This window comes from Macaca mulatta, chromosome 20 (assembly GCF_049350105.2).
Source record: "Macaca mulatta isolate MMU2019108-1 chromosome 20, T2T-MMU8v2.0, whole genome shotgun sequence".
Taxonomy (NCBI): Eukaryota; Metazoa; Chordata; class Mammalia; order Primates; family Cercopithecidae; genus Macaca; species Macaca mulatta.
In genome coordinates, this window is record NC_133425.1 from 5,417,871 (window position 1) to 5,442,072 (window position 24,202).

Consider the following 24,202-nt stretch of genomic DNA (forward strand, 5'->3'; position numbering starts at 1 on the left):
TTGATCAGGCTTTGCAAATAATTATATTTGCAAACAAGAAAGAAAGTTCTTTGCCGGACCCATGTATCCTGATTTACAATTGTGCGCTGTATCCTTTACTAGATGGCTGCACCCCCCAGGTGAGAGACTATGCCTTAATATGCAGAGTATCTAAATTTTTTTGGAATCCTGGTGAGAAAAAAATTCCGAAGTTTGGAGAAAATGGAAATATAACAAATCTTTTTGCACTCTTCACAATACAAAATCTCATCTTTTAGTGTGTCTGAAAAATATACAGTGCACAATTTGCTGTCAGCTCCAGATTACCACAAATCAATGCGATGGATACAGTAGAAAGGATATTGGGATGGGTAGGAAACTGGCCTTTTGGTGTGGTTTGTCTTGCATTAGCAGAGTGAATTCAGGCCGAACTCAGGCAAAACTGCACCTCTGTAGATGCAGTTTCCCCATGTTAGATTTGGGTTTAGGAATAGGAAATATCCCTGCCCCCATCTACTTTACAACATCATGGTAAAGATCAAATATGAAAGGGAGATGGAGTTAACATTTTTTTTAAAGTATTTTTTGTTCAGGAAAAATCCTCAATAAATTTTCTAACAAAAATTACTTTTAATATATACATATATATATATTGAGACAAGAGTTTCGCTCTGTCGCCCAGGCTGGAGTGCAGTGGTGCGATCTCGGCTCACTGCATCCTCCACCTCCCAGGCTTAAGCAATTCTCTTGCTTCAGCCTACAAGTAGCTGGGACCACCGGCACACACCACCACGCCCAGCTAATTTTTGTATTTTTGGCAAAGACGGGGTTTCGCCATGTTGACCAAGCTGGTCAGCATTCTACAGACAACCTCATGTCACACCATACTACTCTCAGTTTCTATTTGTTTTGTTTTTTAACTGAGACAGGTTCTTGCTCTGTTGCCCAGGCTGGAGTGCAGTGGTGGGATCATGGCTCACTGCAGCCTCTACCTCCCCGGCTCAAGCGATCCTTCAACCTCAGCCACCTGAGTAGCTGGGACTACAGGCGCATGCCATCACACCCAGCTAATTTTGTTGTTGTAGAGAGGTGGTCTCACTATGTTTCCCAGGCCAGTCTTGAACTCCTGTCCTCAAACGATCTTCCTACCTTGGCTTCCTACAGTGTTGGGATTACAGGCGTGAACCACCTAGCCCAGCCAGTTTCTGTTATTCTAATGCTTTTTTATTGCCTTTACTTTCTTGTGAAGAAAAATTACCTGAGGTGAGAGGATCACTTGAGCCCAGAGGTTTGAGACTAGCCTGGGAAAGATGACAAGACCCCATCTCTCTAAAAAAACACAGCCTGGAGTATAGCGGTGCGATCTCAGCTCACTGCAACCTATGCCTCCTGGGTTCAAGTGATTCTCCTGCCTTGGCCTCCCGAGTAGCTGGGATGACGGGCGCCCTCCACGATGCCTGGCTAATTTTTGTATTTTTAGTAGAGACTGGGTTTCACCATGTTGACCAGGCTGGTCTTGAACTCATGACCTGAAGTGATCTGCCAGCCTCGGCCTCCCAAAGTGCTAGGACCGCAGACATGAGCCACCGCACCCAGCCAAAAAAATTTTTTTTTAATTAACTGGGTGTGCTGATGTGCACCTGTAGTCCCAGCTACTTGGGAAGCTAAGCTGAGGCAGGAGGATCATTGGAGGCCAGCAATTCGAGGCTGCAGTGAGCTGTGATTGCATCACGTCACCCAGCCTGGGAGACAGAGTGAGACCCTGTCTCAAAAACCCGCACAGACACCTTTACTCCCCCAAACCCCACTTATTCACTCTGATGGCACACGGGTGATGAACTCCTGCATGTCAGGCACTGTGCTAAGTACCTGGGCACCTGTTTCCCCACATGCATGGGCTTTACATATGTATTTGCACACACCTTATGCATATAACCATGTGTAACCCCCATGGATTCAGAAGATACATCCACTTATCCTTAAAAACACTCCATTCACGCCCCTCACTTTATCTGTTTATCCTGGTCCCTGATTGTCCTTTCTCCATTTTCTGTTTCTGTTTCTCTATCATCTTATGGCAGGCAACGTGAAGATGGTGAGGCTTGTGAAACAGCACAATTTTGAGGCAGATTCTGGCAGATATTACTTCACATTTATCTTTAAAACAGACCTCCCTCTTCCAGGCAAGAGCTCTGGATTTCTCCGGGGAAAGGGTGGAAGAGGGACACAGGGTTGGGTGGGTGAACAGGAGTGGCCTTAGTTGGGTCAGGTTGCTCAGTTGCTCAAAGACCGTGGACTGCAGACTCTCCCTTTCTCCCCAGGGCCCAGTTTTTTCCCTTTCAAAACCTGCTCTCTACCTGCGAGATGGCTCACATCTCTAATCCCAACACTTTGGGAGGTTGAGGCAGGAGGATGGAATGAGGCCAGGAGTTTGAGACCAGCCTGGGCAACATAATGAAACTTTATCCCTACAAAAAAATTTTTTTTCAATTAGTCAGACATGGTGGCATGTGCTTGTAGTCCCAGCTACTCAGAAGGCTGAAGCGGGAGGATTGCTTGAGCCCAGGAGGTCAAGGCTGCAATGAACTATGATCGCGCTACTGCACTCCAGCCTGGGTGCCAGAGTGTCTCAATAAAAAAAAAAATTGGGTAGATGTGGTGGCTCACGCCTGTAATCCCAGCACTTTGGGAGGCTGAGGCAGGCAGATCACTTGAGGTGAGGAGCACAAGATCAGCCTGGCCAACATGGTAAAACTCTGTCTCTACCAAAAATACAAAAATGAGCCAAGCATGGTGGTGTGTGCCTGTAGTCCCAGCTACTCAGGAGACTAACGCAGGAGAATTGCTTGAACCTGGGAGGTGGAGGTTGCAGTGAGCCGAGATGGCACCACTGCACTCCAGCCTGGGCGACAGAGCGAAACTCCATCTCAGAAAAAAAAAAAAAAAAAAGATTGAAAACAACAAAAAAACCTGTTCTCAAGCAAGATGTGAAACTCCTTCGAAGACCCCAGAAGTAAAACATAAAAATTAAAGGACCTCTGCTCTGAAGAGGACACTAGAAACAGCAAAATGTGGTAGAAAGAGCTCAGGGAGTCAAGGACACGTTCAGGTTTCTCTAAAGACAGGTCCAAGCGGGAGGCTCAAGTCCACACTTCCTGGAGGAGGAAATCACTTTCTGGTGAAGCCAAGAGGTGGTGGCAGCCTTATCATTCAGGAAACCTTTGTGCCCGCCTCCACTGGAGCCCTCAGGTATCTGAGGCAGCCGCGCGGATGCCCAGGGGAAGGAGGCATTGAGGTGCTGAGGAGACAGCAGTTCTTTAAGTTTCAGAGGACACCATGCCGGCCTGGGCTTCCTGGGTGGCTGAGAGCAACTCAGCCTCAGCCCCAAAGAAGGTCCTGGGGCATCCAGCTAACACACGGGTGGGCAGTTTCTTAATTTCCAGTCTCTCCCCAAGAAACTTACACATGAGTTCACTCTACCAGATAAAAGGAGGACGAAGAGACTAACCTAGCTGGAGACCACGAGAAAGCACGCGGTGTTAAAGAGAGATCGGAACTTTATTGAGACTGATGAAATCAGAAACGAAAGAACACTGGAAAGGTTCAGCCACTGTCCAAGCACAGATCCTTCCAGACACTCCTCTTGGGGGAATCTCTGGATCCTTAAGTTTCCCCCAGTTGCTAATCCCCCACCCCAAAGAGTCAGAATTCTGCTTAAAGCCCCTCCACGGAGCTGGCCAGAAACCAGACACTGAATATCTGTGCGGGACTGATGGGCAGGCCTGTGAGCAGCAGAGACGAGAAGTCGGAGAAGGAACACGAAAAGGAAAACAGATACCTGACGAAAAGAAAAGCCCAAGGCAGGGAGAGCACGCTGATAACGTAGCCCCCTGAAAATATAAATATTGCATGAATGTATTAGCCTCATCCCAGCCATTTCCCCCAAAGCAGTGGTGACATCAACAGCTATGACAATGCCCACACAGTTGTGCGTGTTTTTTCGTTTTTGTTTTTCCCCTGACTACACAGAAAAACAGATCTGCCAAAGCAGCTCATAGCATGGAGAAGCAGGCCAGGGAAAGTGGGAGGGCCCATCCCCCAAGAGGGCAGACGGTACAGAAATGAGGTGAGGGGTTCTGGGGTTTGCGGAGGGTGGTTAATGAGAAGTGGGACAGATTCCATCTCATCAGCCCCTATCACAGGCTCCATGGATGCCCCTTGCAGAACTTACTTTTCTTTCCTGGTTGACTTGTTCCGTGGAAACATTGTCCTGAGTGCCCTGGAACCTCGGGTGTTCTTGTGGAAGGTTCCAGGCCCTCCACAAAGCCAAACGCAACGGCCCCTGTGACAGCATGCACCAGACTGATAACGATTCTGAGAACCAGGAATTCCTAACTCAAGGTTCTCTGCGTAGACCTAACCTGACGGTGAACTGGCTTACCCTGCCTGACCTCGGAGTGCCTCTCCCTCTGCCTGCCTTTCCACTGTCCTTCTGGTCCAGGATGACTTCCTGGTGCCGAGCTGGTGCATCCTGACTCCTGCCTTGTGGGTAAGGCCCCCAGGACAGCTTGTTCCCAAGAGAAGCGGCTGGCTGTGCACAAAGGAGTCCCTCGAGGCAGCCCGGGCTGGGTCTCCTGGGCGTGCACAGACTGTGCACCATGCACATTTCACCATCCAAAGGCTGCTTCTTCCCTGCGGGGCCTGCTCCTCTGCTCCCCACCACCTGCTGCAGAGCCGTGCATGCTATAGCCTTGCAAGACTGTTACAAGCTCTCTACTCCCTCGAGTCTATGTGATCTCCCTAATATCTCTTGGCCAACATACACACATATTCACACTCATCGGTACTGAAGGCCCTGGCTTTCCTGCGGTGTGTTCAGTGGACATCTGCGTCAAGGTCAGGCGGGAAGGTCAATGTTAAGCCTTGGTGGCCGCCGACACCGAGTGGCTGGTGCTGGTTCTGACTCCTAGGAAATTGCTCCAAGTTTTAAGTGTTGATGCATCAGGGAATGGAGAAGAAAGGAAAGGAAAAGCCGTGATGTGGAAACCGCGAAGGAGCAACTCCGCTGCTGTTTCCACAGGGGAGTCGTGGAACAGCCTCCTCTGAAATTTGGGAGAGACTGGCGGCCTAAGGAAAAGGAGCAAGGTCTCCACTGTCCTCTCTGAAACCCAGCGCCTTTGGGATCTGAGTTTTCCAAGACATGCAATAGACAAAGACACACTGCAAACCAATTAACCCTCTGAGCCCTTCCACCACCTTCACTAAAGTGACTTCCAAGAGTAAATTACCTGGATACACCAACCAGTCCCCTCCTCCTGGGGATCGTGCCCCTGAGCCAAGCTGGCTTTGAGGAACACACCAGAGAAGTGGCAGTGGGGAAGGCAGATCCCCGTCCTTCCTGGGAACTCCTGTTCTTACTTGTCTAGTGTCCTAAACCACTGCCCCACCCCTTGAGGAAACCAGGAGCAAGTCCTGGGGATTGGCTCAAAACCCAGGTGGAGGCCGGGTGCGGCAGCTCATGCCTGTAATCCCAGCACTTTGGAAGGCCGAGGCATGTGGATCACTTGAGGTCAGGAGTTTGAGGCCAGCCTGGGCAACATGGTGAAGCCCTGTTTCTACTAAAAATACAAAAATTACCTGGGCGTGGTAGTAGGCCTATAATCTCAGCTACTCGGGAGCCCGAGGCAGGAGAATCGCTTGAACCCAGGAGGCGGAGGTTGCAGTGAACTGAGATGGCGCCACTGCGCTCCAGCTTGGACGACAGAGCGAGACTCCGTCTCAAAAAAAACAAAAACAAACTCAGGTATATTCAAACCCAAGAGACTGTTCACTGTTGAAAGTCAGCCCAAAGTTAAGAGGCAGCCAAGGGAACAAACGCGAGACTGTGGGTGTGGGAAGAAGCCAAAAGGGACCTGACAATCTCTACGACTCAGGCCTTCGCTGTTTTCCCAGCTCCCAGGGGACAAGGAATTTCAGCTGCTTTTAGCTTTTTTGACCCTCACTGATGGAAGACACACTACAATTTAGCTGCTCTCTGTCATTCCAAGACAGGACCCAGAAAAAGCAGGTGGAGGCTGACTTGCATCAATCAGGCCTCCTCATTGAAGCAACAAGACAAGCACGCTAGAATTCACAGTTTCCACTCTCCTCCCTAGACCCACGCACCTGCCCCGACCCCTGGCCTCAATGAACTCCCAAATCTCCACTATGTAATAATTCCTGCCACTGTGGCTCAAAGGGTTAATAAACCGGGACTTCTCAGACAGGACACAAGCTCATTCACCAACAGGAACCCAAGAACCGCTATACCACCTAGTGCTTCCTGTAGCGATTTTTTGGGGTTTCGCTACACCCTGTTTTGTCACAGTTGAGAGCACCTGGATTCTTCCCTAGCCCGAGGCTACCCAGGAGGCCCGGAAGCTCCTGAGTGATGGCCCGCTCAATCTTCTCCAGAAAGCAACCTCCCATGTAGGAGCACTGCTGGGAGAGCAGTTTGAAACTGGAAATGGGATTGATGCCAAAGAAGTCCTTATAGGCCTCACGGTTGGGAAGGTCAAATTTGCTGACATTGGTCTTTGCCAGGATGGTCTTGAAGATGTAGAATTTATCAGGATCTTCCACAATGTCCTTAAAGACCAGTTCTCCATCACTGAAGAAGGTCATTTTGTCCTTGTAAGTCTGCAGGTAGCGGTCAACCAGGAGGGCGTGGATGCGGACCCGGATGGCGTGCTGGCGGATGAAGGCAATCTTGTTCTCCAATCTGTTCTCGATCACCTGATTCAGGTCTTCCAGGAGGGAGATCTCTTCTTGGAGGAACAGTTCCTGATGGGTGTCTGGCTTATACTCTTGTGGCCAGAAGGAGCTGACGTAAACCCTTGGGGGCTCTGTGACATTGATGAGAGGGGCCAGGCTCCAGAAGAGGGCCCCGTAAACCCGCATGAGCATTTGGGTGGCCAGATTGTCAGCCTTGTTCAGGATGATCCTTATCTGGGACTCACGCCCCTTCAACTGGCGGAAGAGCATCTCCAGCTCCAGACCCACATCCAGCTTGGTTGGGTCAAAGACGACAAAGATGAGGTCAGCTCTGTCGATGAACCACTGGCACACGTCGTTGAAGGGATACCCTTTGGGAGACAGAAGCGAGAAGTCAAACTGAGTAGACCTCCCTCAAAGCCCGCACACCTCCTTTCAGAACTGAACCATTCTGGGGGTTGAAAGAAGGAACAGCACTATGGATTTTCTGGGTGTCTAAAGACTATTAAAAAGTCAATGATATAACCTGTCCCTTGCCAACCTTCAACCAAGAACAACCTGATCCTTGTTTTTCTTGTTGGTTTGTTTTTTGAGACAGGGTCTCACTCTGTCGCCCAGGTTGGAGTGCAGTGGCATGATTACAGCTCACTGCAGCCTCAACCTCCCAGGTTTAAGAATCTTCCCACCTCAGCCTCCCAAAGTGCTGTGGTTATAGGCATGAGCCACCACATCCCACCTGGTCATTGTTTTAATCTACTGTGAAATCCAAGTTTCCAAGAAAGCTAAATACCTGTTCAAAATGGAGATTGTCCTATTGTCTAAAAGGACCTGGGGCAATAGCAAAGATGCTGAGGGAGAGAAATGAGGAATTAGAAGAACATGAAAGAATGAATGCATTATTTAGGGGGAAGGAGTGTGGGCTTGGCATTGAGACCTGGACTAGAATTTGAGCTTTGCCCCTGGCCTGCTGTATATTAAATGCCTCTAAGCTCTACTTTTTTAGCTCCAAAATGACAAGAACAATATCAACATCTGAGTTGATATAAAGATTACCATGTTGCTGTAAATATAGGAGAGCACCTAAAATTCCAGTCATACAGCTGGTGCAGAATACATTTTAATTCCATTAGCTTCTTATTTCCTAGTTTTCTTTGCAAATAAGAAAACTGAGGAGATGAGGACTAACTATCTTAAAAACATTGAAATCTTTTTTTTTTACAATAATGTATAAAATTATCCAATGTGTAGTAGGGGTACAATTTACTATTATAATTATTAACATTATTAATATTACTAATGCTACTGTGAATGTTGTTATGCCATAATAATATAATTAAATATACTATAATATTACTAATATTACTACTATTATTAATTGCTTCTAATATTACTGCTAATATCATTACTACAGGATCTACTTATAACCACAATTGGAGTTGTAACCATAAACTGAGATCCACCGTCTGGTCACATATTCCCGCACTGCTCTGTTCAGGACTCACTGCAGATAGCCTTGCCTCATGGCAGGACTCAGTGGTCTACTCCATAGCCGCATGCCTGGCAGCATCTGGCTTCTAGTCTTGTGGCCTGGTTGTCAGCCTTGTTCATTAAATACATTCACACTGTTGTACAACCATCACCGCTATCCCTCTTTGGAACTTATTCATCTTCCCAAATTGAAAACTCTGTACCCATTTAACAGTTACAGCCCATCTCCCCTTCCCCCGAGCCCCTGGTTAAAACCACTCCGGTTTCTGTCTTTCTGATTTTGCCTACTCTCATGTAAGTGAAGTCAGACAGGCCCAAAGTAGCGTTCCCCTGCTACCAGAGGGCAAGTAGGGCTTTGAAGAAGCCTGCTAAAGCCTTATGGGGAAGCAATCCTGGAAAAGCAGAAACCGGGAATAGGAAGAGTTGACGGTCAGGTTCAACCTACAGCAGGCCCAGGAGCACCAGACCCAATTTAGCCAGAAGTCAAATATACTGTTACTGTGATCCAATTAGTCCAGGCCCTTGGCTACACAGGACAGACGGGGCCTCCCGGAGACAACTGAGCCCCAGCTTGAACCTCTCAGAGCTGCTTGCAGAGAGGACTAGGCCCCCACTTTGGAAAATATTGCCGTCTCCAAACCAAATCAGTCCTCGGGAAGGTAGGAGGACCAGGCACTCCAAAACCCAAGTGGCATCGCAGTGATGACAAGAAGGGGTGGAAGTTAAGAATGCCTCTCCTGATTGTGGGCAACACTGGGCACACGTCCTCTCCCTGCCTGCCTACCACCCACTGTCAAAAGTCGTTTTCTTTTCTTTCTTCCTTCTTTTTTTTTTTTTTTTGAGACAGAGTCTTGCTGTGTCACCAAGGCTGGAGTGCAGTGGCATGACCACAGCTCACTGCAGCCTTGACCTCCTGGGCTCAAGCAATCCTCGCAACTCAGCCTCCCAAGTAGCTGGGACTACAGACATGTGCCACCATGCCAGCCTAATTTTTATAGTTTTTGTGGAGGCAGGGTTTTACCATGTTGTCCAAGCTGGTCTAGAACACCTTGGCTCAAGTGATCCATCTGCCTTGGCCTCCCGGAGTGCTGGGATTACAGGTGTGAGCCACTGTGCCCAGCCCTATTTATTGATTTATTTATATGAGATAGGGTCTTACTCTTGCCCAGGCTGGAGTGCAGTGGCACAATTATGGCTCACTGCAGCCTCAACCTCCTTGGCTCAAGCAATATTCCCATCTCAGCCTCCTGGGTAGCTAGGACCACAGGCACATGCCACCATGCCTGACTAATCTTTTAAATTTTTTTATAGAGATGGAGTCTCACTATGTTGCTCAGGCTGGTCTTGAACCCCTGGCCTCAAGGGATCCTCTGTATTGGCCTCCCAAAGAGCCGGGATCACAGGCATGAGCCACCATGCCTGGCCAAAAATAATTTTTTGAAACAGAGCTTACACTGTTCAGAAATGAGGGCTAAATTACCTCTTTCTTGCTGCTTGCGGTTCTCGATGATGCCTGGTGTGTCCACAAAAGTGACCCTCTCCAGAAGTTTGTGGGGAACCTCAATGCCAATCAGCTTCTCTAGGAAATTCTGGCCAAACTTCTCAAGGGGTGAGAAGGAGCGGGCGCTGTCAGCAGCCATGACGATGCCCTCGATGGTTTTCAGCTTGGGCCCATGCATGAGGACCGTGAACTCAGAGGTGGTGGGTTCGGCGCCTGGCACACGGGGTGAGAGGTGAAGGAATACGAGATCTCTGTGAAACGGACCTACTGAGAAGCATGTGTATATGCTGGGTGTCACAGGGAGACTTTTGCAACAGAATTGCATATGTTGGCTAAGCTATTGGGGCTTTAATTGTAGTAAAACATATGTAACATAACAGTTACCTTTTTTTTTGAGATGGAGTCTTGCTCTGTCACCCAGGCTGGAAAGCAGTGGTGCAATCTCAGCTCACTGCAGCCTCCATCTCCTGGGTTCAAGCGATTCTCCCACTGGTCTGGAACTTCTGACCTCAAATGATCTGCCCACCTTGGCATCCCAAAGTACTGAGATTACAGGTGAGGACCACCACACCCAGCTAATTTTTTGTATTTTTAGTAGAGACAGGGTTTCACAATGTTGGCCAGGCTGGTCTCGAACTCCTGACCTCAGGTGATCCTCCTGCCTCGGCTTCCCAACATGCTGGGATTACAGGCATAGAGTCACCGTGCCCAGCCTTTTTCTTTTTCTTTTTTTTTTTTTTTTTGTGAGACAGAGTCGCGCTTTGTCGCCCAGGCTGGAGTGCAATGGCGTGATCTCGGCTCACTGCAAGCTCCGCCTCCCAGGTTCATGTCATTCTCCTGCCTCAGCCTCCCCAGTAGCTGGGACTACGGGCACCTGCCACCATGCCCAGTGAAGTTTTTTGTATTTTTAGTAGAGATGGGATTTCACTGTGTTCACCAGGATGGTCTCCATCTGACCTCGTGATCCACCTGCCTTGGTCTCCCAAAGTGCTGGGATTACAGGCATGAACCACCGCACCCGGCCCTCAAATTTCGTAGTGGCATAACTTTCCTTTTTTCTCTCTTTTTTTTTTTTTTTTGAGATGGAGTCTCGCTCTGTCACCCAGGCTGGAGTGCAGTAGCGCAATCTCAGCTCACTACAATCTCTGCCTCCTAGGTTCAAGCAATTCTCATGTCTCAGCCTCCCGAGTAGCTGGGATTACAGGCATGTGTCACCACACTTGGCTAATTTTCATATTTTTTTAGTAGAGGCGGGGTTTTTGCCATGTTGGCCAGGCTGGTCTCAAACCAATGGCCTCAAGTGATCCACTGCCTTGGCCTCCCAAAGTGCTGGTATCACAGGCATGAGTCTTCATGCCCGGCCAGTGATTTAACTTTTCATGGTGCTTTTACACCATGAAAACATAGCATTCAAATCCCAACAATCACACAAGAAGATTGATTACCTGTATAGAGCTGATAGCGAGTATTTTCCAGTCCAAGGAGGTAGTTTATCATGGTAGATTTACCAACACTCCACGGTCCCAGGAACAGCACCATGGGCTTGGAGGTAATCTCTCCGTCTGTGGGCGACAGGAAGTAGAAATGGAATAAATCCAACAAAAGTTCAGACACAGGGTATGGCACCGTACTCCAAAGCATCTCACCGTCCATCCAATTGAGTTGTGGAATTCTCCATGAATCAGATGTGTGTAGCCCCCAGTGGCACTTCTCTTGCTACATAAGTGCGATCACCCAGTAAAAAGACACAGAAGTCACTTTTGGGCCTTGCTCAGATCCTTGGCACATCTGCCCCCACCAGAAGAAGTATCTCCGTGAATTCAACGAACCCTGACTTGGAACTCACTCTGGGTTAGGTCTCCTGGTTAAATCTGGAGGAGAAAAGCTTATAGAAAAAGGAAGACAGAGCTTCCACATGGAGAGAATCTGGGTTGAGAATGGAGGATGGATGTGGAGCAGCTTGTATAATCTTGGGTGATCTGGACTCAGACCCTACCTGTTTCCAGCCTCTGCAGCTTTCCTCTCTTCCAACATGGGGATCCCGAAACTCCCAATACAGCCTAATCCTGGGCTCTAAGGCCAGTCTCTCTCTCTTTCTCTCCTCTTTTGCTTATAATGAGGGTCTCCGTTGCCCAGGCTGAAATGCAGTGGTGCAATTGTACCCCACTATGATGACTGGGCTCAAGCAATCCTCCCACTTCAGCCTCCCAAGTAGTAGCTGGGACTACAGGCATGTGCCACTATGCCCAGCTACTTTTTACATTTTTTTGTAGAGACAGGGTCTTGCAGCATTGCTCAGGCTGGTCTCAAACTTCTGGGCTCAAGCAATCCTCCCACCTTGGCTTCCCAAAGTGCTGGGATTACAGGTGTGAGTCATTGCACTAACCCTCTTCTAGGGCCACGCTCAAACACTAGCCTCTAAAGTCCATGACAAATTTGCCAGTGCCCAAAACCAAACAATGAACTGGCAATTCTTGGGTCCTGCATCCAATGTCCTTCCGAAGGCCATGTTGGGGAGATGACCCAGCCAAGGGCCACTCCAGGTGGGTCCCTAAGAGGAAAAATAGAATGCTCCAGTGCTTTCAAATCCAGCGGCCAGGGAGGGAAGGGGAGAGGCTTTCGGCGTGGGGTGTGGTCAATCTTATTGCAGATTTTCAGGCCTCAGCTCTTTCAGCTCTTCTCTGGACTACAGCACAGAGGGTCAGCCCTGCATAATTCAGCACCGAAGTTCTCCAGACTTGTCTCCCTGAGGCCAGCAGTTCGCCCGAAAAACACTAGGCACTCCCCTTTTGTTTCATTTATTTGTTATGATTTTAATTTATTTAATCTCTTGGTTCAAAGATCAGGAATATAAAATGGTAAACAGTGAAAAGTTTCCCATCTCCGTCCCAGTCTGCCTCAGCCCTCACACCCCCTGGAATAGGTAACCACTGCTGATTTCTTACATGTTATTTTAGACATTTCAATGCATATGTAAGCAATATTAGTAGCTATCACATTCCCCATCTTTTCTTTTCTTTTTTCTTTCTTTTTTTTTGAGACAGGGTCTCACTCTGTTGCTCAGGCCAGAGTGCAGTGGTGCGATCATAGCTCATGTAGCCTCGAGCTCCCAGGCTCAAGCAATGCCCCCACCTCAGCCTCTTGAGTAGCTGAGACTACAGGCATGTATCACCAAGCCCAGCTCATTTTTGTATTTAGAGTAGAGATGGGGTCTTGCCATGTTGCCTAGGCTGGTCTCCAACTCCTGGGTTCAAGAGATCCACCCACCTCGGCCTCCCAAAGTGCTACTATTACAGGCATGAGCCCGGCACCCAGCACTTCCCCATTTTTTTTTTTTATTTTTATTTTTTGAGACACAGTCTTGCTCTATTGCCCAGGCTAAAGTGCAGTGGCACGATCTCAGCTCACTGCAGCCTCCGCCTCCTGGGTTTAAGCCATTCTTCTGCCTTAACCTCCCAAGCAGCTGGAACTACAGGTGCATGACACCATGCCTGGCTAATTTTTGTATTTTTAGTAGAGATGGGGTTTTACCATGTTGGCCAGGCTGGTCTCGAACTCTTGACCTCAAGTGATCCACCTGCCTCGGCCTCCCAAAGTGCTTGGATTACAGGCGTGAGCCCCCACACCCGGCCCCTATCTTTTTACAGAGAGTGCTGCCATGTGCTTCCTCTTCTGTATCTTGCTTTCGGATGTTCTGGTCTTCCTTCTCTGAGGCTAAAGCTCAGTCCTAACCAGGTGGAGTCTTATACAGGGCAGGCACACGTACATTGCCTGAGAGCAACACCATGGCCCTGCCCCATCCCTTCCTGCCTGTGAATACACAGGAGACACATCTCCGTGTAAGTCAAGCCCTGGCTGAGGGCCAGGAAGGGATAAGGAGGCTGAGAGGGTGGCAGGAGTCCCAAGTTACAGCCACAGAGATGTTACAGTCTCTTAACACCGGCCCAGGTGACGACAAGGAGAGACCTAGATGTTCCTGTTCTCTGAGACAAGCCACAAACAGGGCCCTTTCCTGGTGCTGTGGTTTCGGCTCCTCACAGCAGGGGGCACCGCTGGCCTACGCAGGAGGTGGGAGGTGAGCCTGGGAGAGGTTACAAGGAAGCTGGCCAGAGACTAGGAGTTAGGAGCCAAGCCCAGAAGGCGAGCGCAGGGGCCAGAAAGCAGGCCCGCCCTGCAGAGCGCCATGCCCTGGGGACACTGGAGCTCCTGGCCCCTGCTGCTGTCCACATAAGTTTCCTGGGAGGGCCAAGCCTCTGGGTCTTAGGGCCAAGAGAGGAAGAGAAAGCCTTTGGGAGGCTCTGTAAGCTCACACCAATGGCTGTGCGTCCGCTACAAAGGGGGCGATAACTGGCTCCTAGACTATGAAAAACAGTGTAGGCAGCTGTGGAACCGGGTATTCCCTGCTTCCAGCTGTGTGATCCTGGGTAACCCAGCACGTCTCTGGGCCTCAGGTTCCCCTCTGTAGACAGGAAGAACACAAACCCTATTATACCCTGGCCACTTACAGCCATCCGGAGCATCAAACGAGATCACATAGAAACAGCCAGATTAACACAGGGAAAGACTTGTAATCTCATTCACAAAACAATAAGATACCATTGCTAAATTTTTTAAAGATGAGTAACTTTTTTTTTTTGAGTCGGAATCTTGCTCTGTCACCAGGCTGGAGTGCAGTGGTGCAGTCTTGGCTCACTGCAACCTCCACCTCCTGGGTTGAAGCATTTCTTCTGCCTCAGCCTCCCAAGTAGCTGGGATCACAGGCAGGCACGCGCCACCATGCCTGGCTAATTTTTGTATTTTTAGTAGAGATGGAGTTTCACCACATTGGCCAGGCTGGTCTTGAACTCCTGACCTCGTGATCCGCCCGCCTCGGCCTCCCCAAGTGCTGGGATTACAGGCATGAGCCACTGCGCCCGGACCAAAGATGAGTAACATTTTTAAATGGCATTGCTGTTGGGAAACAAGGATTCTCATCTACTGTTATTAAGAGTACAAATTGGTATCATGGGAGACAATATGGTAACAACTAGCAAAATGTTTAATTGCAGTGTTCCAATTTTTTTTTTTGGTGGGGGACAGGGTCTCACTCTGTCGCCCAGGCTGGAGTGCACTGGTGCAATCGCAGCTTACTGCAACCTGCAATCTCTGCCTCCCAGGCTCAAATGATCCTCCTGCCTCAGCCTCCCAAGTGGCTGGGACCACAGGCACATGCCACCATGTCCAGCTCTTTTTTATTTTTTTAAGACGGAGTCTCGCTCTGTCACCCAGGCTGGAGTGCAGTGGCACAATCTCAGCTCACTACAACCTCTGCCTCCCCAGTTCAAGTGATTCTCGTGCCTCAGTCTCCCCAGTAGCTGGGATTATAGGCACCCACCACCAGACCCAACCAATTTTTGTATTTTTAGTAGAGACAGGGTTTTGCCATGTTGGCCAGGCTGGTCTCAAACTCCTGGCCTCAAGTGATCTGCTCGCCTCAGCCTCCCAAAGTGCTGGGACTAGAGGTGTGAGCCACCATGCCTGGCCATAGGATTGTTTTTAAAAGTGCTATGAGCCATCGCGCTGTGCCCCAATTTTTCCGTGTGTTTTGTTTGTTTGTTTTGAGATGGAGTCTTGCTCTGCTGCCCAGGCTGGAGTGCAGTGGCAGGATCTTGGCTCACTGCAACCTCTGCCTCCCGGGTTCAAGCAATTCTCCTGCCTCACCCTCCTAAGTAGCTGGGATTACAGCTGCCCGCCACCACGCCCGGCTAATTTTTGTATTTTTGGTTTCATTGGTCAGGCTGTTCTCGAACTCCTGACCTCGTGATCTGCCCGCCTCGGCCTCCCAAAGTGCGGGGATTACAGGCGTGAGCCACCATGCCCGCCCCTAATTTTTGTATATTTTGTAGAGACAGGGTCTCACTATGTTGCCCAGGTTGATCTCAAACTCCTGGGCCCAAGCCATCCTCCCATCTCTGCCTCCCAAAGCACTGGGATTACAGGCATGAGCCACCGGGAAGGTGCTGGTTTTCCAGAGCATGGCATGGTCACACAGGGGAAGAGCACACAGCCGTCAGAGGGAAGGAGGGGGGACTCCACACACACACAGCTCATGTAACAGGATCCCATGTTTGTAAAAACAAAAAATGACATCCATCTGTGTGTGCACACATGAAGAGGAAATGCCTGGAAGTCTTCACTATAACAATGGGTTTCTCTGGGAGTCGAATTAAAGAAGTTGGAGGTCGAGAATAGAATTTTTATTTTTCGACATATACTATTCTGCGTTATTTGAATTTTTTGCAACAAGTGTGTCTTATTTTTATTATTTTGAAAACCAATTTTGTAAAGAATCCAGGCCCAAAGGAAGCAGAGAGGAAGGGCAATAGGAGGAGGGGAAGGAACGGAGTGATCAGAGGACTCAGGCACCACCTGTGAGTAGACAGGGGGCATCTGTGGCTCTCCAGCACAGGAGGGATCGAAATTGGCATCATTGCCCTTGAAAACTCAAATGTGCATGACTGGAGCATAAAGGCTTAAAACCAAAATGCATCTGTAACACCCTGGGAAAGCATCGCGCTCTGCTGGTGACAGGGTAGCTCCGTGGTGGAGGTGTCGTCCTTTCCAACTCCCAGGGGGAGCCCAGACCCAGACCCGTGAGTCCTCGCACACGTCATGAACGAGCTCCTGAACCTGTGTGGGCACCGGGGGAGTACGGGCTGGTCAGTGGTGCGACCCCGCCAACAGGCCTGTGCCATACCTGTGATCTCATGCCCTACCTGTGATCTCATGCCCTACCTACGAGCTCATGTCCTACCTGTGATCTCATGCCCTACCTGTGATCTCGTGCCCTACCTACGAGCTCATGTCCTACCTGTGATCTCATGCTGCCGGAGCTCATTGTACTTGTAGGACTGCTCCAGGGGCTTGATGGATGAGTGGTAGATCTTCCGAAGCCGCTGAAGCACCGCTGGAGACAGAGAGGGCCAAGGGAAGAGCATTAGGCAGGTGCGATCCAGGCAGCTCCTCCATTGTGGAGGGGTCTCACCACCCAGGGCAGCTCCACCCCTGCCTGGTGGGGAGCAAGCGCTGTTTGCAGCCCAGCGACTGTGCAATGTATTTGCGTTTGGGGAGCTGGCCCACATCTCAACCCACAGAAACCTCCCACCCACCCCCAAAGCCTCCTGAGCTGTTTGATTATTTTATTTTATTTTATTTATTTATTTATTTATTTTAATTTATTTTTTTGAGACGGAGTCTCGCTCTGTCGCCCAGGCTGGAGCGCAGTGGCTGGATCTCAGCTCACTGCAAGCTCCGCCTCCCGGGTTTACACCATTCTCCTGCCTCAGCCTCCCGAGTAGCTGGGACTACAGGCGCCCGCCACCTCGCCCGGCTAGTTTTTTGTATTTTTTAGTAGAGATGGGGTTTCACCGTGTTAGCCAGGATGGTCTCGATCTCCTGACCTCGTGATCTGCCCGTCTCAGCCTCCCAAAGTGCTGGGATTACAGGCTTGAGCCACCGCGCCTGGCCTATTTATTTATTTATTTATTTATTTTTTTTTTTTTTTTTTTTGAGACAGAGTCTTGCTCTGTCACCCAGGCTGGAGTGCAGTGGCGCGATCTCGGCTCACTACAAGCTCCGCCTCCCGGGTTCACGCCATTCTCCTGCCTCAGCCTCCCGAGTAGCTGGGACTACAGGCGCCCGCCACCACGCCCAGCTAATTTTTTTGTATTTTTAGTAGAGACGGGGTTTCACCGTGTTAGCCAGGATGGTCTTGATCTCCTGACCTTGTGATCCGCCCGTCTCGGCCTCCCAAAGTGCTGGGATTACAGGCTTGAGCCACCGCGCCCGGCTGGCCTATTTATTTATTTTTTTAGAGACAGGATCTTGCTCTGTCGCCCAGGCTGGAGTGCAGTGGTGCAGTCATAGATCACTGCAGGCTTTAACTCCTGGGCTCAAGCGATCCACCCACCTCAGCCTCCCAAAGTGCTGGAATTACAGACATAAGCCACTATGCCGACGTTTTTTTTTAAAACCTCTCTCCTCCTTCCTCACCTCAATAGGTGTCTGAAACCTTGTCTCGGTCTGCAGCCTCACTGCAAGCCCTTTCTTTAGTGGATGAGAATTCCATCTCTGTCGCCCACCTCTGTGTGTGCTCCCTGAGGCTTAGAAGGCAAGGAGGCCCAGCATCCAGCAGGCCTGCAGAACGGCACCCTGGCCCTGTCCTTGGCCTGTCACTGTACTTCCAGACACTCCCGGGGGTGGGTCAGATAATCCAGGTGGCCTCTTTCTAAGAGGAAGCTCCCTGCTGGGAGCCCACAGTAGGAGGGAGGCACCAATAGGAAGGCCCATGGGGTGGCGAGTCAGGCTAGCGAGACTCTACCCCTCGATCCACCACCCCCTAGCTGTGTGCAGGAGCAAATCGCTGCCAGCCTGAGCTCCACTTAGGTGGTTCATTGATTAAGAGGACACAAGCCCTGCTGCAGTCCTTGGGTTTCAAAGATAAAATGAAATACGACACATGACATGGCTTTATAAACTAAAAATCACAGCAAAGGAGATGGGTGTGTGTTAAGCATCCTCCCCCGCACAGCATGGGGCCACACTGGATTCGCCCACACTGGGCCGTCTGCTTGGACGGCCCTTCCTCCTCTGTGCCCACCTGAAACCCCGAGGCTTGGACCCCGCTCACAGAGCCTCCTCCATGAAGCCTCCCACATTCAGAGCTCTCCTCTTCCCCAACGTCCCCTCCGGCCTCCAAGATACAGCCCCAGCGTGCCCTGGCTCTCAGGAGCCTCCAGGTGTCTGCCTGGGCCCTGGCGGGCTGGGCTGTCCCAGCCCTGGGCACATCTCCCTCCCCTGGTTACCAGAGTAGTCATCAGATGGCTTGTCCTCATTCAGCATGAGGGTCTTCTCGATGTGGGAGCGGTCCCTCAGTGGGGCTTCTTCATTTGCATCCTCCGTATCTTCTGTGGAGAGAAGCAGACAGCCAGGTGAGGGCCAAGCGAACAGCCAGCTGAGCTCTGTGCCCCGGCGAGGCAGACGAAGGCTGGACCTCAAGCAGGGGCTCAGCGGGGTCTTGCCAAGTTACACTGGACTGAGTTCTGCCTTTAGGAAGGAATTTAATCATCCAAACTCTATGAAGCTCCATGTGCAATGTATTCACATTCGGGAAGCTGGTCCACATCTCAACCTGCAGAAACCTTCTTATCTATTTATTTCATATATTCAACAAATATGCATTGAACACCTTCGCCATGCCAGGCACTGAGCATCATGCTGGGAATGCGGTGGTGCCCAAAACAGGCACAACTCCTGCCCTTAGGCAGTTGCTCTTAGTCCAGCGGAGTCAGAGATGATAGTCTTTAAAGTAACGTTGGGGCCGAGTGCAGTGGCTTACACCTGTAATCCCAGCACTTTAGGAGGCCGAGATGGAAGGATCACTTGAGCCCAAAAGTTTGAGACCAGCCTGGGCAACACAGCAAGACCCCATCTCTACCAAAAAAATTTTCCAGGCAGTGGTACACACCCATAGTCTCAGCTCAGGAAGCTGAGACAGGAGGATTCTCTCAACTAAGGAGGTCAAGGTTGCAGTGAGCCATGATCACTCCATGGCACTCCAGCCTAGGTCACAGAACAAGACCCTGTCTCAAAAAATTAAAACATCAAACATCTCTGGAGGCTTTGGGGGTGGGTAGGAGAATGCCTTTTGGCTTGAACTCCAGCCTGGGCAAAAGAGGGAGACCCTGTCTCAAAAATAATAAAAATAATAATAATAGGCCGGGCGCGGTGGCTCAAGCCTGTAATCCCAGCACTTTGGGAGGCCGAGGCGGGTGGATCACGAGGTCAGGAGATCGAGACTATCCTGGCTAACACGGTGAAACCCCGTCTCTACTAAAAATACAAAAAATTAGCCGGGCGAGGTGGCAGGCGCCTGTAGTCTCAGCTACTTGGGAGGCTGAGGCGGGAGAATGGCGTGAACCCGGGAGGCGGAGCTTGCAGTGAGCCGAGATCGCGCCACTGCACTCCAGCCTGGGAGACACAGCGAGACTCCGTCTCAAAAAAAAAAAAAAAAAAAAAAATAATAATAATAATAAAATGTAATCATTACAGATGATGAGGTGGCCACAGAAGGAAACATTCTGAAAGCTAAGTGGGGCTCAGGGTGTACCTGCACCTGTGGTCTCAGCAGCAGGGTCACAGAAAGCCTCCCCAGGTCTCTGCTCAGGGAGGGAGTTAGGTGAAGGGTGGAGAGAAGCGTTCTGCGAAAGCCCCAGACGAGCCTTGTTTAGCAAGAAGCAGGAGAAGGGGAGTCCGGCTGCAGTCAGGGAGGCCTAAGTGCTGGGGAGCTGCTGAGGTCCTCAGGCCTGACCAGGCAGGACCTTCCACAGGGCTTTAGGTCTCATCCCAAGCGCAATGGGAGCCAGTGAGGGGCTCCAGGCAGGCAGCCGCCGAGGCCACATGAGCATTTCATCAGGATCACACTGGCCGTGTGGGAAGGACGGCTGGGAGGGCCACTGAAGGGTGTGTGTGTGTGTGTGTGTGTGTTGTGTCTGTCTCGGTGTCTGTGTTTCTATGTGTTTCTGTGTAGATCTCTGTGTCTGTGTGTCTCTGTGTCTGTGTATGCCTGTGCATGTCTGTGTTGCATATGTGGGTCTGTTTCTGTGTGTCTGTATGTTTCTGTATCTCTGTATCTGTGTGAGTCTGTGTGTATCTACGTGTGTGTGTGTCTCTGTGTTTCTGTGTCGCTGTGCGTCTGTATCTCTGTATCTGTGTGTATATTTCTGTGTCTGTGTCTCTCTGTTGTCTGTATCTGTGTATCTGTGTGTGTGTCTGTGGATCTGTGTCTGTCTCTGTGAGTCTCTGTATCCATGTGTGTGCCTCTGTGTGTCTGTATCTCTGTATCCGTGTGTATGTTTCTGTCTGTGTCTCTCTGTTGTCTGTATCTGTGTATCTGTGTGTCCGTGTGTCTGTGGATCTGTGTGTGTGTGTGTGTGTGTGTGTGTGTGTGTTGAGGGGAGCAACTGTTGCTTCTCACCCAGAGATCAAGTGATGTGGGTGCCTGCTGCAGGCTCCCAGGGAGAGGGAGGCTCCCGTTCCTGAGCCTATGATATCACAGCCGCTTCTTCCCAGGCTGCCTGCACAGAGGATTTTAGGCGAGTAGAAGAGGGGTGGACTCGGGCCTTATGGGGCAGAAGGAGGCCAGCTCCACTAGGGGTGAGAACCAAAAAAGAGTCCATGTGCCTCTTGCAGCATCTCATGACAGTGACTCTTTAAACCAGTCCCAGGCAGCCCCAACCCCAGACCCAGAATAGGGAGCTGACTGACCACAGCACACACCTGCCCTTATGGAGTACAATTCCTGACAGGTAGTATATAAATAGTATGTAGATAGTATATAAATTGACTGGGAGTGGTGGCTCAAGCCTGTAATCCCAGCACTTTGGGAGGCCAAGGTGGGCGGATCATGAGGTCAGATCGAGACTATCCTGGCTAATACGGTGAAACCCCGTCTCTACTAAAAATACAAAAGGAGTTTTTGTATTTTTACAAAAACTCCTTTTTTTAAAAAAAAAGGAGGCTGAGGCAGGAGAATGGCGTGAACCCGGGAGGCAGAGCTTGCAGTGAGTTGAGATCGCGCCACTGTACTACAGCCTGGGCGATAGAGCGAGACTCTGTCTCAAAAAAAAAAAAAAAAAAAATTGCCAAGCGTGATAGTACATGTCTGTAGTCCCAGCTACTCAGGAGGCTGAGGTGGGAGGATCGCTTGAGCACTTGAGCCCAGGAGTTAGAAGCTGCAGTGAGCTATGGTTGCACGACTGCACCCCAGCCTGGGTGACAGAGCAAGACCCTGTCAAAAAAAAAGAAAAAGAAAAAAGGATGTAAATGAATTCTGCAAGAAAGCCTGTGGGGAAGCCATCTTGGAGAGTGAAGACTTGACCTTGACCTCTACCCTGAAAGCCCCACTCCTGGTCTAAGTCCATGCACTAAGCAGATGCAGCCATGAAGGTGCCTGACCGACCCTCGCATCGGCTGCAATTCTCACACTGCCCGAGAGCTTCGGCCCTGTCCTTCCCCCTCTGCTCCTGGCCCCCAGACTTTTGAGGGCAGCCTTGGCGGCTTTAGGTGGGCATTTGAGAGACAATGGTGGTCACAGCCTGAGTTCTCATCTCATGATCCTGACCCCTCGGTCCTGGTTCTGCAATGCTTCCTACAGCCTAGTCTTCAAGGGGAGACCCCAGTCCTAGCCCACTAAGGGAATCATCAGGGAAGTTCCCAACCCACCCCCATCCACTCCCTGCACGTCCCTCCACCCGCCAATCACAGGGCACCGATCATGCCATTAGCTCCTTGCTCCTTTAGGTTGAGGCAATGGCATGGGCTACGGCGCATCAGGGACCCTAAAGGGAGGTTCTGGGGGCCCCTCTGACCCCTCTCACTGCCCCTTTCAAACTGGAGGCCAGCAGCCAATGCACAGCCTGAAGGCACCTCCCTGGGCCGGGACCCTGAAAAGGGCCTGCCACCCTCTGCCACCTTCTTCTGTCCCTGCCTGTCCCCTGCACACAAGACTTCCAGGGAGAATGCAGCTGCCCAAGGGACGGGGTTGCTATTAGGGAATTAATTCCTACCCTGGGCAGCAATGATGGGACTCTCCCTCCCCTGATGTCCCTCCTCAGGCTCCTCTGCCTTCATGTCCAGGGTCTCACTGCCCACGGACTCCGTATTCAATTCCTCCGAGCCAGGCTGGGCCCCTCTGTCCCTGTGGCTTGTGGTTCCTGTGGCTTCCTGAAGCTCCCCGCCTTCCTGGGGCTCCCCAGCTTCCTGGAGATCTCCGCCTTCGTGGGGCTCCCCGGCTTCCTGGGGCTCCCCGCTTTCCTGTGGCGCTCCACCTTCCTGGGGCTCCTCGGCTTCCTGGAGATCCCTGCCTTCCTGGGGCTCCCTGGCTTCCTGGAGATCCCCACCTTCCTGGGGCTCCCTGGCTTCCTGGGGATCCCCACCTTCCTGGGGCTCCCCACTTTCCTGTGGCGCTCCACCTTCCTGGGGCTCCCCACTTTCCTGTGGCGCTCCACCTTCCTGGGGCTCCTCAGCTTCCTGGAGATCCCTGCCTTCCTGGGGTTCCCTGGCTTCCTGGGGCTCCTCGGCCTCCTGGGTCTGCGTGGCCTCCTCGGAGGTGCCCTCTGCTTCTTCTGAGCTAGCCCCATCGCCACTGTCCTCTTCAGACTCCTCTTCAGAGGGAACTCCTCCTTCTTCCTCGCTTTCACCTCCATCGCCACTTTCCTCTTCAGAGGAGGCCTCATCTGCGTCCTCCTCGGTCATCTCTGGGGCCTGGTTCTCCTCAGTGTCCCCTGCCTTGGCGCTCTGGGCGCCCCCAGGCTCTGCACTGGCCTCTGCAGCTGGGCCGGGCTCCCCCTGGTCCTCGGTGCCCTCACTGGCTTCTGTGTCAATATCCGGCTCCGACTCTCGCACAATAGTCGCGACATCAGGGGCTCCCTCTGGCACTGCAGGCTCCTGGCCAGGCCCAGGGCTGCCCTCGGCCTCTGTGTTCAGTGAGTGGAACCCATCACCCTCTGAGCGAGGAGAGGCCCCCTCTGCCTCCGGCTCTGCTGTCCCTGCCACTGCTTCCTGCACCGGGCTGTCCCCTGGGACCTCCTGGACTTCCTCAGGGAGTTCATGGCCCCCAGCCTGTTCTCCTGCCTCTCCACTGGCAGCTCCCTCCGTGGGGAGCCCAAGCCCAGTCTCCTCCTCTGCTATTCCCTCTCCAGAACTGGGCTCTGGCCACTCCTCTTCCACAGGCCCCTCGGCCCCTCCTGAAGGGAGGGCGCTTGCCACTGGTGGGCCATTCTTTTCCTCCCCAGGCCCCGCAGAGTCCCTGTTGTCCTTTTCCCCAGGTGGAGGTGACTCTGTGGCTGAGGCATTGGAAAGGCTGGCTTCAGGATCGGAGCCCGGGCCGGGGGCAGACACGGGGGTCTTCTCGGGGCTCTCGGCCTCCCTGCCATCTGGGCAGTGAAGGAGCAGTTTCTTGTCTTGAGGGGCTGTGTCTGCATAAAGCGCCCTTTCTTTCTCCTCTAGACTTGCGTCTCCAGCAGAGAAATGATTCTCCAACAAATTGCCAACATCCTCTGTGCCACCCGACGCGGAGACTTGCAGTTCTAAATGATTAGAACATGATTGGTCAGTTTCACAGGGTTGGCACTGGCTGTGTTTCTCAAAAGAGTCTACATCAACCCAGCTCCCGTCTTCCGGGATGTGGTGTTGGCCTGGTGTGCAGTGTTACGCCTATCAACCTAGGTCTTCAGGACTACCTCGTACGTAGAGAGCGGAATAGGTGTTATCCTGCCTCCCTCCCAAGATGTGGAAACTGTGGATCAGGGAGTTAAAGGACTGACCCACTGTCCATCACTAAGAAGTGAGCAGCTGTGCTAACCCGAGAACCCCCGCGACCCTGGCCCTGACCTTCAACCTTCCCGGCTTGGTCCTGATGACTGTATAGGGAGGGAAACTTGG

General features: G+C 51.2%; 1 protein-coding gene across 5 annotated transcripts in view; it reads right to left on the minus strand.

The window, feature by feature from the left end:
• Positions 1 to 3,518: 3,518 nt before the first annotated feature.
• SRL (sarcalumenin) overlaps positions 3,519 to 24,202 on the minus strand; it is a 67,998-nt gene continuing 47,314 nt past the window's right edge. For 4 of the 5 annotated variants that reach the window (XM_077985397.1, XM_077985394.1, XM_077985395.1 and 1 more), the window contains 5 exons: positions 18,565 to 18,666; positions 16,572 to 16,667; positions 11,167 to 11,283; positions 9,701 to 9,934; positions 3,519 to 7,103 (listed from right to left, as the gene is read on the minus strand). In XM_077985397.1, coding sequence (XP_077841523.1) covers positions 6,292 to 7,103; positions 9,701 to 9,934; positions 11,167 to 11,283; positions 16,572 to 16,667; positions 18,565 to 18,601 — 1,296 coding nt within the window. In that variant the 5' untranslated portion in view covers positions 18,602 to 18,666 and the 3' untranslated portion in view covers positions 3,519 to 6,291. Of the gene's footprint in view, positions 7,104 to 9,700; positions 9,935 to 11,166; positions 11,284 to 16,571; positions 16,668 to 18,564; positions 18,667 to 22,326; positions 23,848 to 24,202 lie in introns of all 5 variants that reach the window. The other variant, XM_028841606.2, reaches the window with a different exon arrangement.